The 16714-nt window shown below is 47.0% G+C and overlaps 1 protein-coding gene across 3 annotated transcripts in view; it reads left to right on the top strand.

The window, feature by feature from the left end:
- The window catches only part of GFOD1 (glucose-fructose oxidoreductase domain containing 1), a 99658-nt gene that overhangs the window by 59449 nt on the left and 23495 nt on the right, over positions 1 to 16714 (top strand). The window contains exons 5-6 of one of the 3 annotated variants that reach the window (XM_040967634.1): positions 4810 to 4832; positions 6258 to 6279. The exons of 1 other annotated variant lie outside the window; for it this stretch is intronic. In XM_040967634.1, coding sequence (XP_040823568.1) covers positions 4810 to 4832; positions 6258 to 6279 — 45 coding nt within the window. Of the gene's footprint in view, positions 1 to 4809; positions 4833 to 5672; positions 10894 to 16714 lie in introns of those variants that run through there. One more of the 3 variants, XM_040967635.1, reaches the window with a different exon arrangement.

Raw genomic sequence — 16714 nt, 5'->3', positions numbered from 1 at the left:
CTGCTCGGAGGCCTGTAAGAATCCACTCCTCTTGAAAGTTGAGGCATCAGCCTGTGCATTACTAGACATCCCGGGAAGCTGAGCTGAAGGCTCCAGGGAGCAGCAGGAGCTCAGCAGGCATGAGAAAGGTGAGGACTATACTTGTGTGTGTGCCTCTGCAGGGAGGCAAGCAGTGGGCTGGAAGGGAGAAAGGGATGGAAAGAAGTCACAGGGCTGGCAGCTTGGGGTTTATAGCCTAGGGCTGTGGAGGCAGGAGGCAGGAGGCCGGAGGCAGGTGGTAGATAGCCGAGATACTTGTATTGCTGAGTCCTCCAAGGGGTTATGGCAGGGGAGTCTCGGGATCTGATGTCCCATTATAGGAAGTTTAGTGTTGGCCCTGGCTTAGCAGTCTCAGAGGTAGAAACAAGGAGACCAGCAGCTACTCCCGTGGTGCTAGTGAGAGAGGATGGTGTTGCTTTGGAAAGTGACAGGTGGCCAGGGGGAATACACACCCTAGGGAGATGGGATGCCATTTGTTTTGTTCAGTCCCTTGGGAGACAGTTCTCTGGTATTCCTCCCTTCCTTAGGAAGGGCAGAAACTTCTCAAGAAGTCTGTTCTCTCTCAGGAATCCTAAACTCCAGGTCTTGGTCATGACTTGCAGTTGGCCCTAACCCATCTCCCTCAGGGGAGGTGCTCGCTTCTCTGATGGGCGCACATCTTCCTTTTTCCTGTTGTTTTCTTGTAGAAATGTGTTAGGGCCACACGTGCTTTTGCAAAAGTTATCTGCTTCTCCTTGCACTGAGTCTTCTACAAGGTGGGAACCTCACCAGAAATGCAAAACCGGGAACCATGTGCTGGTGCTCCCAAGCTCTGCAGCCTGGCCGGGAAGCACGCTTTTCATAGTATTTGTGGACAAGGCCAGGAAATGTGTCTCAGGTTGATGGGAAGGCTCTCTCCAGACTTGTGCTTGGGAGACCTTGATTTTCATCCCAGCTTTGCTGCTGTGTTCAACCACATGGCCTTAATGAAACTTCATCTTCATATTTATATACATATATATATATGTAGGTATTTGAAAACCAGAGAGAAAAACAGAGGCAGGAAGATGGAGAGAGATCTCCCATCCTCTTATTTATTCCCCAGATGCCCTCTGCAGAGCCAGATTGAAGACAAGAGCCCAGAGCTCAATGAGGGTTCCACAGTACCCTGGAGCATGAGCCATTAGTGTTGCCTCCCAGGGACATTTAGCAGGAAGCTAGATCAAAAGTGGAGTAGCCAGGACTTGAATTGAGCACTCGGGACACAGGTGTTCCAGTGGTATCTTTTTTCCTCTTTCAGATTTACAGATTTTTATTGGAGAGACAGCTTTACAGAGAAAAGGAGAGGGAGAGAGAAAGATCTTCCATCCTCTGGTTCACACCCCAAATGACTGCGATGGAAAGAGCTGAGTCAATTTGAAGCCAGGAGCCTCTTCCAGTCTTCCATCTGGGTGCAAGGTCCCAAGGATTTGGCCATCCTTGGTTGCCTTCCCAGGCCATAAACAGGGAGATAATCAGAAGTGGAGCAGCTTGGGCTAGATTCAGCATGAGTGTCAGATACTTTCACTTTTAGGTGAAGAATTTGGCAATTGAGGTATTGTACTGGCCCCTCAGTGGTGTCTTGGCCCTTTTTACAAAACACCTACCCTGTGCTTTCATGTTCCATATGAGCCCTAAGCAAATTGATTTCTATACTTTTTAAACAAGGGTATTTATTTCTATTGGAAAGGCAGATATACAGAAAGGAGACTTTCCATCTGATGGGTCAATCCCCAAGAGGCCGCAATGGCTGGGTATGAGCCAATCTGAAGCCAGGAGCTTCCTCCAGGTCTCCCATGTGGATGCAGGGTCCCAAGGCTTTGGGTTGTCCTCGACTGCTTTCCCAGGCCACAAGCAGGGAGCTGGATGGGAAGTGGGGCTGCCGGAATTAGAACCAGCGCTCATATGGGATCCCAATGCGTTCGAGATGAGAACCTTAACCATTATGCTATCGCACTGAGCCTAGCAACTTGATTTCTAAGAACACCTGACAGGGGAACATCTCATGATGGAAGCTAAGAGTACAAATAAGATGTAAGGAGCAGAGGCAAAGATGAAACCAATGATCTGGGCTTTCGGAGATCCCCTGTCCAGGGTGTCCTGGGTCATGGCAGGCTCCTGGATGCCTCCCAGTGGGTACATATTCATTACTGTCATGCTGTCCAGGCTGTGTGACCTGATGCACTCAGATAAGGGAAAGAGGAACACACAGGAGGCTGAGATGAGAAAATAAAACCACCTGTGCAAGGTGAACCTTCCCCAAGGGCTGTCCATGCTGCAGGAAGACTTTGCTGAGCCCTCATGTGCCAATCCGATTAGGTTTCTGGGCTTGGAATTTTGCATCTCAAGAGACACCCAGAGATAGCTCAGTTTCCCCCACTTCCAGCCTTCCTTGTTTTTTCTCCCTTTGCAGGTGGGGTGGAGGAACGTCCTTTTCTCCTCTTCCACTGACTTTTAGTCCAGCCTGTCCTCAAGTAGTGACTTGGGAACAAGGTTTAAAAGTGGCATCCCTAGTCTAGGGCTGAAGCTGAAGGCAGGTCAGGACAGTCTGCTACCTTTCTCCCTCTTCCTTTTCATTAATAGTTCTTTCTGGGTATTGGAGGGGGAGGGCAGACCCAAGGCTTGTGCCCTTAGAAAGTCCCCATTGTTATCATGTTCTCTCTGAGCACTGTGTGTGGCTGGGAAATATGTGCACTAATGACAGTGGCCTGTATTTTCCAGAATACATTCTTATTAAAACGAGAGGGCTTGACCACAGTTTCTCAGCCTAATCTTTTCCTGGCAGGTTTTGAGTCCGGTCACACATTATTGTTTGCCTGATGCCTCTGGGAAATGATATTGCTGTTCGTGCTGTAGTTGAAAGAATCCGGGTTCCGACTATTCTTTTCCTGCTGTGTTTATGAGGCTGGGCTCTGGGCTCTGCTGCTTTGAACCTGCCATTGTCTGGGTCTTTGCCTGCTTCCAGAGATGCCCTGCTGTGCCTCGTGACCATCTGTTAACAGCACCTCTGTAGCTGGTGAACAGCAATAGCACTCTGCCTTGAAGTCAGTTCTCTGTTTTCATGTTTTCCCCTGGGCTACCTTCCATCCATCCGTTGGACTGTTTAGCAACAAATCAGATTCCTTGGGGAAGTTTTCCAGACTGAGTCCTTTGGAGGTGGGTCATGAAGAAGCACCTTAGTTACTCTCTGTGGAGTACAGCAATATATTCTTAGCCTGAGCCTCACTTACTGCAATCTCAATTACCATGATCAACTGTGGCCTGAAGTTATTTAAAATTCCAGAAATAAACAACTCATCAGCTGGAAATTGCATGTCTTCATGGGGTAGTGTGATGACATTTCAGACCAGCTGTCTCACTCTTCCCTGGGACTTCACAGGATATGAATGATCCCTTTATCCAGTGGAGCCAATGGATCCACACACTATAAATCAAATTATGCTACAGTTATGTATGTATAGATAAAAACAGAGCGAGAGAGTGAGTGTGTGTATGTGTGTGTGTGGAGAGAAAGAGAGAGACTGATGTTTTAGAAATGCTTATGAAGGGCAGATTTACAGAGATAAGGAGATATACACAGATATTCCGTCAGCTACTGTATTTCCCATATAGCTACAATGGCTAGCTCTGGGACCAGCTGAAGCCAGGAGCCTCTTCCATGTCTCCCATGTGAGTGCTGGGGTCAAGGACTCGGGCATCCTCTGCTACTTTTCCAGGCCATAAGTGGAGAGCTGGACCAGAATTGCAGCAGCCAGGACCAGAGCCAGCACCCATAGGAGATGCCAGAGCTACAGGTGCTTGTTTAGCTTCCTACACCATGGCACTGGTCCCAGTGGGTCACAGGAACTGATTTAAAGGTGTTACTCAGTGCAATAATATTTCTGGGAGCTGTTGATGAGGATGCAGGTGGTGTTGGTGGGTTAGTCTGAGATGATAATGGTGGTGGTGATGGTAACTGTTTGAGGCACGTTTGGCAATGTCTGAACTGGATTTTTCCCTGGGTCCGCTACATGCCCTCAGCAAAGCTTGGATACACTCTGGTCCTTTCTGTGCTTCTGAGGACCTGTCCCCACTCTTTGTCGTTTCACTGCCCAGCTCTGGCAGGCCATGCCTGGTTACCAAGTGTAAACTTGATAGCTCAGAGGCAAGCTCTCAGGGTATGCTCACTCAGACATGTTTACAAAAGGCTCTTTGCGACACATTGATGACAGGGTGGTGCATCAGGATGAGCTACCAACCTCGGATGAAATGTTTACACAGCCTCATTACCTGGAGGATAGAATGAAAACATCCCACCAGGTTTACATCTCCCCTTGGTGAAGGTATCAGCCATATGGCTGTCTTCGAGTATTCAGACTTTTCAAGTCCCTCCCCTCAGTTGGTTCTTCAAATCCTGTCCTTCCCATTCTGGCATGTCTCCCCCCAACCCCAGAGGCCTTTCCTCTGAGTTCCCACTTGTTATTTTCTATCATGGACTCTGCTTGCTTGTGTCGTAGCACCACTCTGATCCCAAATGAGGCTCCGCTCTTAGTTTACTTATTTATTGGCGCTCTCTTCCTTCTCTGAGGGATGGAACCCTGTCTGTCTTTGCTGTGTGCAGGGTCACAAGGTCAGCACTGGAAAGGCACAGTCACTGTATGCTGAAAGAATGAACAGGAAACCAAATGCTGATCATGACGCCCACATAGATCACAAGGCTAATGGGTGGTTAGGTTAATGGCCGTCACATGCTAAAACCTCAACTATGATGAGCTCTGTGGATCTCCTTGAACCATGTCCCCAGGCCAGGCCAGCTGCTCTCCGGGGGAGACCTGTGTGCTGGAGTGCTGAAAGTGTAGAAGCAGCAAGTTTTGATTGGCTCTAAGAAGGTATTGGGAAAGTAGGTGTTTGGGTTCAGCCAGTGTCCTGGTCTATGATCATTTTTAAAGATTTCTTTGCTTATTTGATAGGGAGTGATATGAAAAGGAAGGGAGAGAGAAAGACAAAGAAGAGAAGAGAAGCGGAGGAGAGGAGAGAATAAGTTTCCATTTGTGGTTTACTCCCCAAATGACTGCAATGGCTGGGACTAGGCCAATGCTAATGCATGGAGCCCAGAATTCTCTAAGTCTCCCACATATGGGTGTAGCAAGCACTTAGACCATCTTCTGCTCCCTTTTCAGGAGCATTAGCAAGATGCTGGGTTAGAAAGGAGCATCTGAGATTTGAATCGGTGCTGTGATGAGGAATGCCAGTGATACCAGTAGTGACTTTACCCACTGCACTACAAGGTCAGCCCCCAGAATCATTTTGTACTGAATAAGCTGTCTCTTCTACATAAACTGAGTGTTCTGGTTCCTGCTTTAAACCAATGGGAAACCTTTCAGGAGTCCATATCCAGGTTGATCCCAGCCAGCTATTGCCAAGCACTATGCTGTAATTCCTGGTGACTGGGCTCTATTTTACAGGTGGGGTTCTGGAAGTAGAGCGAGATCTGGTGAGAGGCCCCAGAGGCCATGGCAGGAAGTGAACCTGGGCGGTGTGGCTCCAGGGCTCATGCTCATCAGCTTTGTGCTCCTGCTTGTGATGACCTTGGACTCCAAAGGGGTCACACCCCCACCTAGTCCAAGCAGCTCAGCTTCCAAGCCCCTGGGGCCTTTGCTGGTGAGCTGTGTTCAGCTGGCTGGAATTCAGTGGGGTTGGCTGATGCTGCCAATTCTTGAGTCATCACAGACCTGGCATCCAGTGTGACTGCACTGCCATCACAATTCATTTCCAAATATGCATGTCTTTTCTCCTCATCCAATTTGCAAGTCACAGGATTGGGGGCCTTTTCTCCATTTTCCCCAGGGCACTTGGCACTCAGCCTGGCGTGTGTGTGTGTGTGTGTGTGTGTGTGCGCACGTGCGCGCGTGTGCACGTACAGAACCACATTAGACTGGCGGGAACAATCCCTTATCTTCCTTCAGGAGTGGTTTGCTTTGGTAGCCATGGAGCCAAGGGAGGCATTGTCCATACAATCCAGAACCTGACTCTGAGTGTTTGCAGGCCCTTGGCTGGCTTGTGTATTTCATACTGGCCTGTTGATACTAGGGTGACTTCTGGGGTGACTGCTGTTCACACAGACCTGTGCAAAGCATGGGACTCAATAGAGCTAGATCAGTCTGGGGTAGCTCAGTTGTATCTGCCAGGGGTTTTGTATGTACAAGGGCTGGTCTTGGAAGTCAACACAGGCTGTCCCCTGTGGTACAGGCTTTGGGAGCTGATGCAGCCACAGAGAGGAGCGGATCAGTGCTGGCTTCAGAGTGGTGCTCTACCTGCTTTTTGGCCAAGGCATTCTGTGACATTTTTTTCAGACTCCTTCACCCATGGCTACCTTGGGTGAGGACAGTAATGAGCTAAATTCTAAGCAATTTGGGAGCTCCCATCCCTGCTGGAAGCAAAAATCATTACAAAGGATTGTATTGGTTTTTCTTGGATCAGGCTGATCTTTTGATTACCTTTTGGACAAGGAATTCATATTTATCATCACTTGTCATCGTGCATGCTAGCTCTGGCTGTGCTCACAGCCTATGGTGGCAGGACAGAGAAGTGGAGGTCAGCAACAGGGTGACTTCTAGCTAATAGGTGGCCAGCACTCACAGTGCTTGTCCCTGAGCAGGTGTTTAAGCCCATTGCATTCTTTCCTCCTGTTGCCCCATAGGACATGAACATGAATGGCTCTGTGTGCAGATGTTTTACCACACTATATAGCTGGTAGTTTTGAAAATGGGTGTGTGTGGAGGGTGTAAATTGATAGAAATTAGGCCCAGAAGTTAAGAAGCTGGTTAAGATGCCCACATCCCATGTTGGAGTGCCTGGGTTGCAGTCCTGGCCCTGATTCCTGCTTGCTGCTAATGTCCAGAAGGCAGCAGTGGTGGCTCTTTGGATTCCTAAACACCGGATCTTTATAAAAAGTGTGTGTTCCCATCCATTTAAAGTTATTTCTACTTATACATATCTCTACACCAGTCTGTGTATAAAGAGGTAGCTGAAATCACAGCATTATCTTACGGCAGATATTTGATGGTGGTGAGTCTGGAAGCTAGTTTCACTTTCTTCAAAATTTTCTGTGTTGCCTAAGTTTAAAAAAAAAAGTCTCTAAAGGCAGTAAGTTTTGCTGAGGAAAAGGAAGAGAGAAGTGAATACCGCTGTGCTGCACTCTGCTGTGCTAACCAGGTGGGCGCTGTACCATCGGCCCTGAGATCCCCATGAGGCCTGAGCAGACAGCAGATTATCTCCTGTGAACTAAATCTTTTGTTTGCTCGTGGTTGCACTTTATCTTGACCTACTGGCCTACTTTCTGGCAGGTCCTGAGTTGTTCATCTGAGTTCATTTCCAGCTCTGTTTTTTTTTTCTCTCTGCGAGGTCACAGGGGAGGTCCTCCCAGCCATTACAGGTGTTACTTGAGTAAGAGTAGCAGCCACCAGTAGAGAAAGTACTTGCCTGCTAGTGCTGGTTTTTAAAGCCACGGGTGCCCCTCTTTGAACTTTCACTTGAATCCCCCCAGGAGGAACTAGGGGAAGGTTGCTCAAGATAAGGCACTTCGCTCTATTGTGCAGAAAATTTAATTAGGCAGAGCAGAACAATCCAAACAGGGTCCTGGCCAAGGAAAGAAAGGAAATTAACCTCAGCCTGCCATAGCCAGGCTCAAGGTCATGTTCAATTATGTTCTGAGAAGGTGGCTGTTTCTGGAGCTGAAGTGGAACCTGTCAGCTCCCAAGTGCTTTCCATGTGGAGGGTACATGCTACTCTCACTGGGCTCTGGGCCAGCCTCTGCAGTGTTCACCAGGAAAGGGTGTGTTTTCTTACATACCTTGGCCAGATCCCAGGCCAGATCTGGGAGCCAGGCCAAGCGTTCCAATACTTAGGAAGTGGACCTAAGGAGAAGTAGTGTGTAGGTTTCTGCTCTCTTCTTGGGCAATGTCTATGGAGTGGGTTGAGTGGATGTGGTGTGGGGAGCGGTTGCGTCAAAGTCACCCTATGTATTTCATCACCATCTATGTTGACCAAAGGGTTTGTGTTTGTGATTCTTTGCTGATGAAACCCAGTGACGCAGGAAAAGACATTGGACATGGTTATGTTGTAACAGCTGATCCTTTGAGCCCTATTTGCTCTCAGATATTCCCCAAAGTTTGTTCCATAGAATTTCCTGCCTAAGGCACAAGGCGGTGTTTACACAAAAAGTCAATCTCTGATTTGAAGAAGGTTTGGAGTCTGGGGAAACCCTTGGAACTTGGCCTTTTTGAACAGTTTTCTTGGCTATTGTAACCACATTTCTCAAAGGCATTCCAAGGAAAAGGCCTCTAAAAAAGACATACTTATTTTGTTTGAAAGGCAGAGTGATGAGGGTAGGGAAGAGGGGGAGAGAGATGTCTTCCATCTGCTGGTTCACTCCTCAAATGGCTGCAGTGGTTGGGACGGGGCCAGAATGAAGCCAGGATCTGTAAACATGGGCCAACCAATGCTGCCTTCCCAGGTGCATTCGCAGGAACTGGATTAGAAAAAGAGCAGCTGAACCTCTGATGTGGGATGTACTGTCCATCTGATGTTGGATGCTGGCACCACAGCTGGCAGCATCAAAGCCTTCAACAGGCTGTGCTACCGATGCTGGCCCCAAGGCTTTGATTTGAACATGGGCCTTTGCATCAGGTGTTGGGGTTGGGCTGGCCAGGGATGATTGTCTGTGTCCAGCTGTGGAGTACGTAACAGATAGAGGCAGATGGAGATAAAAAGAAGGCAAGCAGCATTCTTCATCAGGAAAAGAAGGAGGAATGCCAGAGGTTGCCTCCTTTCTTTTTTTCCCCCACAAATACACCCCAAGCTTACAATTTCTGCTACTGTTACATGGATCCCAAACCACATTTTTCTATCACATGCCTGTCCCTCCCTTGGTAGTCTGGTAGCTCCACAGTGTCTAGGATCCAGAACCCTGTCTTGTTGTCCTTGCCTGCATGGCCTCCCCCTGTCAGTGTTAACACAGGATGGGGAGGAATGGTGAGCTGCCCTGTGGGATGTTTACATGCCCCTTTTACTCACACTGTATTGGTCAGAGCTTAGCAACATGCCATACCTAGTGTATGGGGAGGGAATCTGATCTAGGAGGTGAATTTCTACTCTTGGCACTCATGCAACCAGCTAAAATTAGTAGTTTTACTTCTAGAGAGAGGTGGGGAGTATGTTGGGTAGGGAGGGACAGGCTGGGGCTGCTGCTCTCATTACTTTCTGTGTCATGAACACTTATATGGAGGGAAGCAGACAGCCAGCTGGGCCAGCAGTGTCCCCTAAAGACGTCTGTGTTAGATTCAATTGGTTGGGAGTCTATTGTTTTAGATGCTTGTTGGAATTGGATCTCTCCTTTTTCGCTGGGGGAACTGAATTTTGAAGTTGAAGTTCAGTTAGCTACTCTGGGCCATTGTGTTCATATCAAAAAAAGGAAAAGTAGAATATCCCTGCAAGCATGACCTTCAAATGATTAATATTCCTTCTCTCCTTCCTGTTTTTCCTCCTCTCCTACCCTTCCTCCTCCTGTTCTTTCTGCCTTTCCCTCCCATCTGTTTAGGATGGAGGAGTACCCTGATCTGGGGACTGGGCTAGGAGAGGCAGCTCAAAGAGATCTTACCTAATGCAGTGAACAAACAGCAAGCAGGCATTTCATTTTCCATTAGCCAGAGAGGCATTTAGTATCCACAAGCAAGGGAAAACAGACGGGAAAGCAATTAGCATTAGTGGGTTTATGATGACGTCCCTGGAGTCAGCCGGATCCTGGGGCCTGTCCCTTGTCTTTTCCTCATTGGGAGAACACGCGCAAGTGCTTTCCACTCTTGCTCATGCCCACCATCTGCCAGAGAGGCTCAAAATATCACAGTTGGGAGAACAAAACATTTCCTGAATAGTGGAGATGAGAGGCCTGTTCTTTCGAGCATGTTGCCTCTGCAGTGAGGAGGGAAGGCAGGAGGCAGAGGAAAGGTCCCCACTGGACATGTCGGACTTCAGGCCCCAGGGAGCCTTAAGGCCATTGGGGTTGAGGCCAGGGCCCAAAGCAAGAGATGTGTGAGGAACAGCATCATCTCTCAACTTCACTCGACTCTTTGTTCCTTTTGTCTGTAACCCTGCCCTGTCCCAACCCCAAGTACAGATTGGGTAGCAAAGAGGATAGAGAATACAAGCAGAAAACTCTGGGTAGCATCTATTTCCCCTTTCTGCTGAACTGGTGTGATGCAAGGTACACTGTGTCTCAAGTCTCATCTCACCCGTAGTCACCACCATGACCGCAAGGCCACTGAAATTTCTCATGTTGAGTTTGTTATAGTAAACTCATTGGCCTTTGGGCTCTCCTGGGGCATGGTTTGCAGCTGGTTGTTTACATATGCAGTGTCCAGTTTGGGAGCCAATACCCACATGTGGCCATTGATCTCCCAGCAGAGACAGACTGGAAGTATACAATATTTATGAGCTCTACTGACTGAGTGTGAAAGACACATGTAAATTTGTCTTAAATGTTTTTTATGACTATGTGCTAATGAAGTTTTGTGTGTGCTGAATTAAACTCAATGTATTTCTCTAACAGATTCTTCCTGTTTTAGGGAAGCTCTGAGAAAACCAGTCACTCAGCTACAGCTTGAAAGTGGCAGGAGAGTTTCAAGGCCATGTATTTTGGATTCCAAAACCACAATCCAAAGGACTTATACAGCTGTGTGCTGCCCATTGTCTCATTTGATTGTTACAAAAACTTTCTAAAAGGCAGGAAGCTAGGGCTGGTCCTTCAGTCTTGCTGGCTTCCCTCAATTCTGTGCAGGATCTGCCTAAGATGACTATTTGGTAAGTCTGTGACTTTGTTACTTCCTAGTCCATACAACAAAAGGCTGAGCCTGGATTCGACTTCCACCCTTGGGACTGGTTCCCTGCCTTAGAACATCTTGTCAAGTCCTTTCCAGTTGTGTTCTGCATGTGTTAAAACGATAGGCCATATTTTAGATACCACTGGGAATGTATTCTGGGTTTTATTTGAAAAGTTAGCCTTTGGAATGGGCATTTGGTCTAGCAGTTAAGATGCCCGTATCTTTCATCTTTGCCTGGGTCAAAAGATGAAAACAAACAAGAGTAGGATTGAATGCAGCAGGCATGGCTGTACATGGCTACAGACTGCACTGACATGGGTGTGTACTGGGACGGTGGAGCGACAGATTGGGCTTAACTGCAACCCCCACTGGTACTTGTGAGAGCCAGTTTTGGTATACAACCAGCCAGACTAGGTCTTAACTCCTGCAGAAATAGTGAAAGCTGTGTCTGGGTGTGGACCAGGTAGTGCTGGGCTACAAAAACCAACAAAAACCAGAATTGGTGTGGCAGCCTGAGCAAGGCCACTGTTCTTGTTAGGACAGGAGATGGACAATGTCAACCTGGACCAACGACCCACTTGTTTGCGTGAGAACTGGCATTGGAGAAGACTCGATGGAGGAACTTGGGAAACTCCTTCATTGAGATGCAGACCCTGCAGGAGAGAGCAAGCAGCAAGGCAAGGAGCTACCCAGAAGATGCCAGGTTACAGTTCTTGTTGGCAGACATGTGAGTCAGATCTGAGGACAGACCAGTCTGGGCCAGCACATAACACACACTGGCAGATCTGAGAATCAGGGCAGGGGGCAGGAGGAGCTAGATCTGGCCGCATCACCAGCCAGTTTTACACTAGGCCTGGGACAGCAATCAGGCTGGGCTATAGCACCCACCAACAGAAGCTGGAACAGGGAACAGACTAGACTAGGCCAGGCAGTGCAGTAAGACTGTAGAAGCTCAGGTGTGGCAAGGCATGCCAGCCTGAACCAAGGTACGTGAATCCCAGTGACAGGGGATCTGACAGGGCTTGGATAGATTGGTTCAGGCCATGGGGCCCACATGTTGATGGAGGATGGGCTGCTGAGCCCCAGGGACAGGGGAACTAACTGGTGGGGTATGGGTCACTTGGCCCAGATCCTGGGGTCTGCCTTCTAGGTGGGTGTTGTTTCCATGAAGCCCGGGGTGAATCTGGTGGGACTTGGGTCTCCTGGTCTGGGTTCTAGGGCCCACAAATTAGGTGGATGTGTCGGGCTTGTGAACCCCAGGAGTGGGGAATCCATCAATGCTTGGGATACCTGGTCCAGGTTCTTGGACTGGGCATGTAAGAACATGCCCTACCTAATGAAAAAGGTGGAGCAGTGCAGCTGGGATTAGATCCAGCACCCATATGCGATCCCGGCGTTTTCAAGACAAGGACTTCAGCTGCTAGGCCACCGCACTGGGCCCAAGCTACTGTCTTAAATGCCAGCATCCCACAAGTGCCAGTTCAAGTCCTGGTTGTTCCACATTGCATCCAGCTTCCAGCTAATGTGTCTGGGAAAGTAGCAGAAGCTGGCCCAAGTACTTGGGCCTCTGCGCCTCTGTGGGAGTTGAGGATGGAGTTTCAGACTCCTGGCTTTGGCCTACTCCAGCTATTGGGACCATTTGGAGAGTAAACCAGTGGATGGAAGATCTCACTCTTTCTCACCTGTAACTCTACCATTCAAATGAGATAAATATACCTTGAAAAATAAATTTAAAAAAAACCAAAATTTGATATTAGGCTATTGTTACTTAGCACTTTTTAACCTTGCAAAAACAAAGAAGCATGCAAACATTTTTATATTTGTGTTTCCTCTATTATATTGCCAGTTCTTTCCCTGAAAGATGACATATACTTCAGTTGTACAACCATCATACAGTCAACCTCAGAATGTTTCCTTACCCCACAAAGAAACCACATATATCTGTTAGAAACCGTATATATAACATTAAAGCTAGCATTCCTTCCCCCATCGTGCCCCTAAACAACCCCTACTTTTAATGTTATTATTGATTTACCTGTTTTGGAAATTCCATATAAATAAATGATCTTTGTGAGACTTCTTTTACAGGTCTTGTTTTTAAGTTTCCTTCATGTTGTAGCATATCAATACTTCTTTCAAAAAGATTTATTCATTTTTTTTATTTGAAAGACAGATTTACAGAGAGGAGAGACAGAAAAATCTTCCATCTGCTGACTCACTCCCCAAATGACTGCAACAGCCAGAGCTGAGCCTATCTGAAGCCAGGAGCCAGGAACCTCTTCTGGGTCTCCCACACGGGTGCAGGGTCCCAAAGCTTTGGGCCGCCCTGCTTTCCCAGGCCACAAGCAGGGAGCTGGATGGGAAGTGGAGTGGCCAGGATTAGAACCGGTGCCCACATGGGATCCTGTGGCATTCAAGGTGAGGACTTTAGCCACTAGACCACGCTGCCGGGCTCCAGAATGTTTTAAAAGTGACTACCCCATATTATATGCCCACTAGTAATGTTGGAGGATCCCAGTTACTCTGCATCCATCTCACAGCTTGCTGTTCTTTGTCTTTTTGATTATTTTGATTTGTATTTCCTTAATGGCTGATGATGATAAACATCTTTTTCTGTACGTTTTGCTTGTTTATATGTCTTCTTTGGAGAAATGTCTGTAGTAATAAGATCCTTCACCCCCCCCCCCCCCCCCCCCGTCAGCTGTCTTTATTAGTCACTTGAAAAAGTTATTTGCATATATTGGATACAGTTTCCTTCTCAGATATGTAATTTGCAAGTATTTTCTTCCCTAGTCTGTCTTCTTTAATATTTATTTTTTTTTTGGAAAGTCAGATATACAGAGAGGAGGAGAGACAGAGAGGAAGATCTTCCATCTAATGATTCACTCCCCAAGTGAGCGCAACAGCTAGTGCTGTGCCGATCTGAAGCCAGGACCCAGGAACTTCTTCCGGGTCTCCCACACGGGCGCAGGGTCCCAAAGCTTTGGGCCATCCTCGACTGCTTTCCCAGGCCACAAGCAGGGAGCTGGATGGGAGGTGGAGCTGCTGGGATTAGAACCGGTGCCCATATGGGATCCTGGGCGTGTTCAAGGTGAGGACCTTAACCATTATGCTATTGCGCTGGACCCTCTTCCCTACTCTTATTTTTTATTATTTAAAAAAATTTTTTTCCCTACTCTTGATTATAGTACTTCCTATCCTAACAATATTAAGACTTGCATTCAGAACATTGTTCCAATTATTTAGATTTTTCGTTTCAACAATTCTTTTAGTGTTCAGACTATAAACTCTACATTTCATAATTTTATTTCTAAGAAAGTATTTTGTTCATTTGGATACTGCTTGTAAGTAAACTTGTTCACCTAATTTTTAAGTTGCTCATTTTTTTTTATAGTACTGTAAGTGGCCACACCCTCTCTCAATCCTTATGTGACATTGCATTGTAAACATGAAAGCTAGCATTCCTCACTGATAAGGATTTATTGTTCTTTTCTATAGCTCCACACTGCTGTGGCAATGAACAAAAAAGCCCTTGCTCTGCTCTACTGCACAGTTCAAGTTCAGATTTCTCCTCACAGTTGACCTTCTTGAATCAGGAGTCAAAGAATTACTCTCTATTGTCAGTGCTCATTCAGCAGTTGTTATCACTCCTTCGTTTCATATCAAGACATTTGAAGTAAGGATCTCCTCCGGCGAAGGCCCTGGGTGCACACCAGTGTGTGGCACTGCGGTTGGCTCCCCAAGCACCTGCTGGGGACAACACAGCCCTGCAGAGACCTTGGAGGGAGCAGCGTTGATGGGTTCTCCTCCCTTAGCATTCTGGAATGTCAAGGATTGATTTTCACACAAAGCAATGGACAGGGCTCTGGGCTTTCTCTCCTTTCTCAGTAGGGTGGAGAACTGGTTTCTTCCACCCCTAAAAATGAATTTATTCTCCAGGACTTCTCCTTTTCTCACTTACTCCCCTTGGCCCACCAGATCCAGTCTTCTCTCTGGTTTTCCAAAACTTTATTTGTGCTGATCTGGAGGTTCACCCCAAGTCCGCAGGGAGGGTCAGTGAAAGGCCCAGAAATGGAACACTTGCCCGGAGTTGCACTGTTTCCCCTGGCAGCCCTTGGTTCTGACACTGTGCGTGTGTGTGTGTTTTAGAGATTTATTTATTTTTATTGGAAAGTCAGGTATACAGAAAGGAGAGACAGAGAGGAAGATCTGTCCGTTGATCTCCATGTTGCCACAAGGGCTGGAGCTGAACCGATCCAAAGCCAGGAGCCAGGAGCCTCTTCTAGGTCTCCCATGTGGGTGCAGGGCCCCAAGATTTTGGGCCGTCCTCCACTCCTTTCCCAGGCCACAAGCACAAGCTGGATGGGAAGCAGGGCTGTTGGAATTAGAACCGGTGCCCATATGGGATCCTGGTGCGTGCACGGCAGTATTGCCGCTGGGTAACTGTGATCCTTTAGCTACTAGGCTACCCGGCTGAGCCCAATGAGTGCTTTTCTGATCACTATGCTTGTGGCTCATGCCTGATTTGTGTTGTCCCTGAAGCGAGGGGGGGTTAGGGTAGGGATTATCTGAAATATTTCCTTACCCAGGAAGGCCAGGTACCAATGAAATGAAACTAAGAAAGTGTTTTGTTTTTGTTTCTATATATGTGCACATATATATAAAGCTTTATATATATGTAGCTCTGAGCTGCACACATCTCTCCTGGCTCCTGGGGTGCTGCTCTGGGCTGCCTGGAAAGAGTAATCAGTGCTGTCTGAGAATCAGGGCTGGGAGCTGTGAGGGGAAAGGCCTGGGAAGGCCTGAAGGCTCAACATTGGCGGCATCCTGCCTCTGGGCAACTGATTCTATCTCAAATTTAGGGGAAGCTTGGTCACCTAATTTCACTCAAAGCTAGACACCTGCACAGTCTGAGTTAAATATGCAAATGGGAGTTTGAGGACCAAGGGGCAATGTTTTGGAGATATAACTTTATTGAGGTTCATTTTCATACAGTGAAATGTACAATTTACTGAGTTTTAGTAGATGTCTATACCCAAGCAAGATTTGGAACATTTCAAAGGGCTATACTTGAGAAGAAGACTCCATGTGGACTTGTGTAATTTCCTGATCCTTGCCCAGCCTAGAAACAGAGCCTTACAATAGATCCTAATCAGATGTCTATTGATACCATTAATCTAGTAATCACTGCCACAAACAGAAATATTCCAAGATATCATGACCACTCAATAAAACAAATGCTGCAATAAAGCAGATCATGTATGCTTTTGATTTTCCAGTACCCATAAAAATAATGCTAATCCCATATCCCTGTTAAGTATGTGAAAGCATTATGACTAAGAACCCGTGTATATCTTAATTTTAAAATATTGTATTACTAAAAAGATGCTAATGACCACCAGCATTATTGGTAAAACGATGCTGATAGACCTGCTCAAGGCAGGTTTCTGAGAAACCTTCCATTTGTAATGCACAGTAACTAAGAAGTATAGTAAAGTAAGAAGCCATGTGAGAGATGCTCATGTAGGAAGCCATGCATGAGGAAGGCACTGGGAAAAAGTAATGAAAAATGGTACTAACAAAGGCATTTTTTCTAGTGGTAAACATTTTTGAAATATACACATACAAGAGTCATTTTCTAAAAAGATTTATTTATTTTTTTAATTGGAAAAGCCGATATGCAGAGAGGAGGAGAGACAGAGAGGAAGATCTTCTGTCTGATGATTTACTCCCCAAGCAGCTGCAAAAGCTGGAGCTGAGCCAATCCGAAGCCAGGAACCAGCAACTTATTCCAGGTCTCC

Source organism: Ochotona curzoniae, unplaced genomic scaffold (genome assembly GCF_017591425.1).
Source record: "Ochotona curzoniae isolate NIBS_2020 unplaced genomic scaffold, NIBS_Ocur_1.0 scaffold_461, whole genome shotgun sequence".
Taxonomy (NCBI): domain Eukaryota; kingdom Metazoa; phylum Chordata; class Mammalia; order Lagomorpha; family Ochotonidae; genus Ochotona; species Ochotona curzoniae.
The sequence above is the reverse complement of the archived record's forward strand: the minus strand, read 5'-3'. Positions and strand labels throughout refer to the sequence as shown.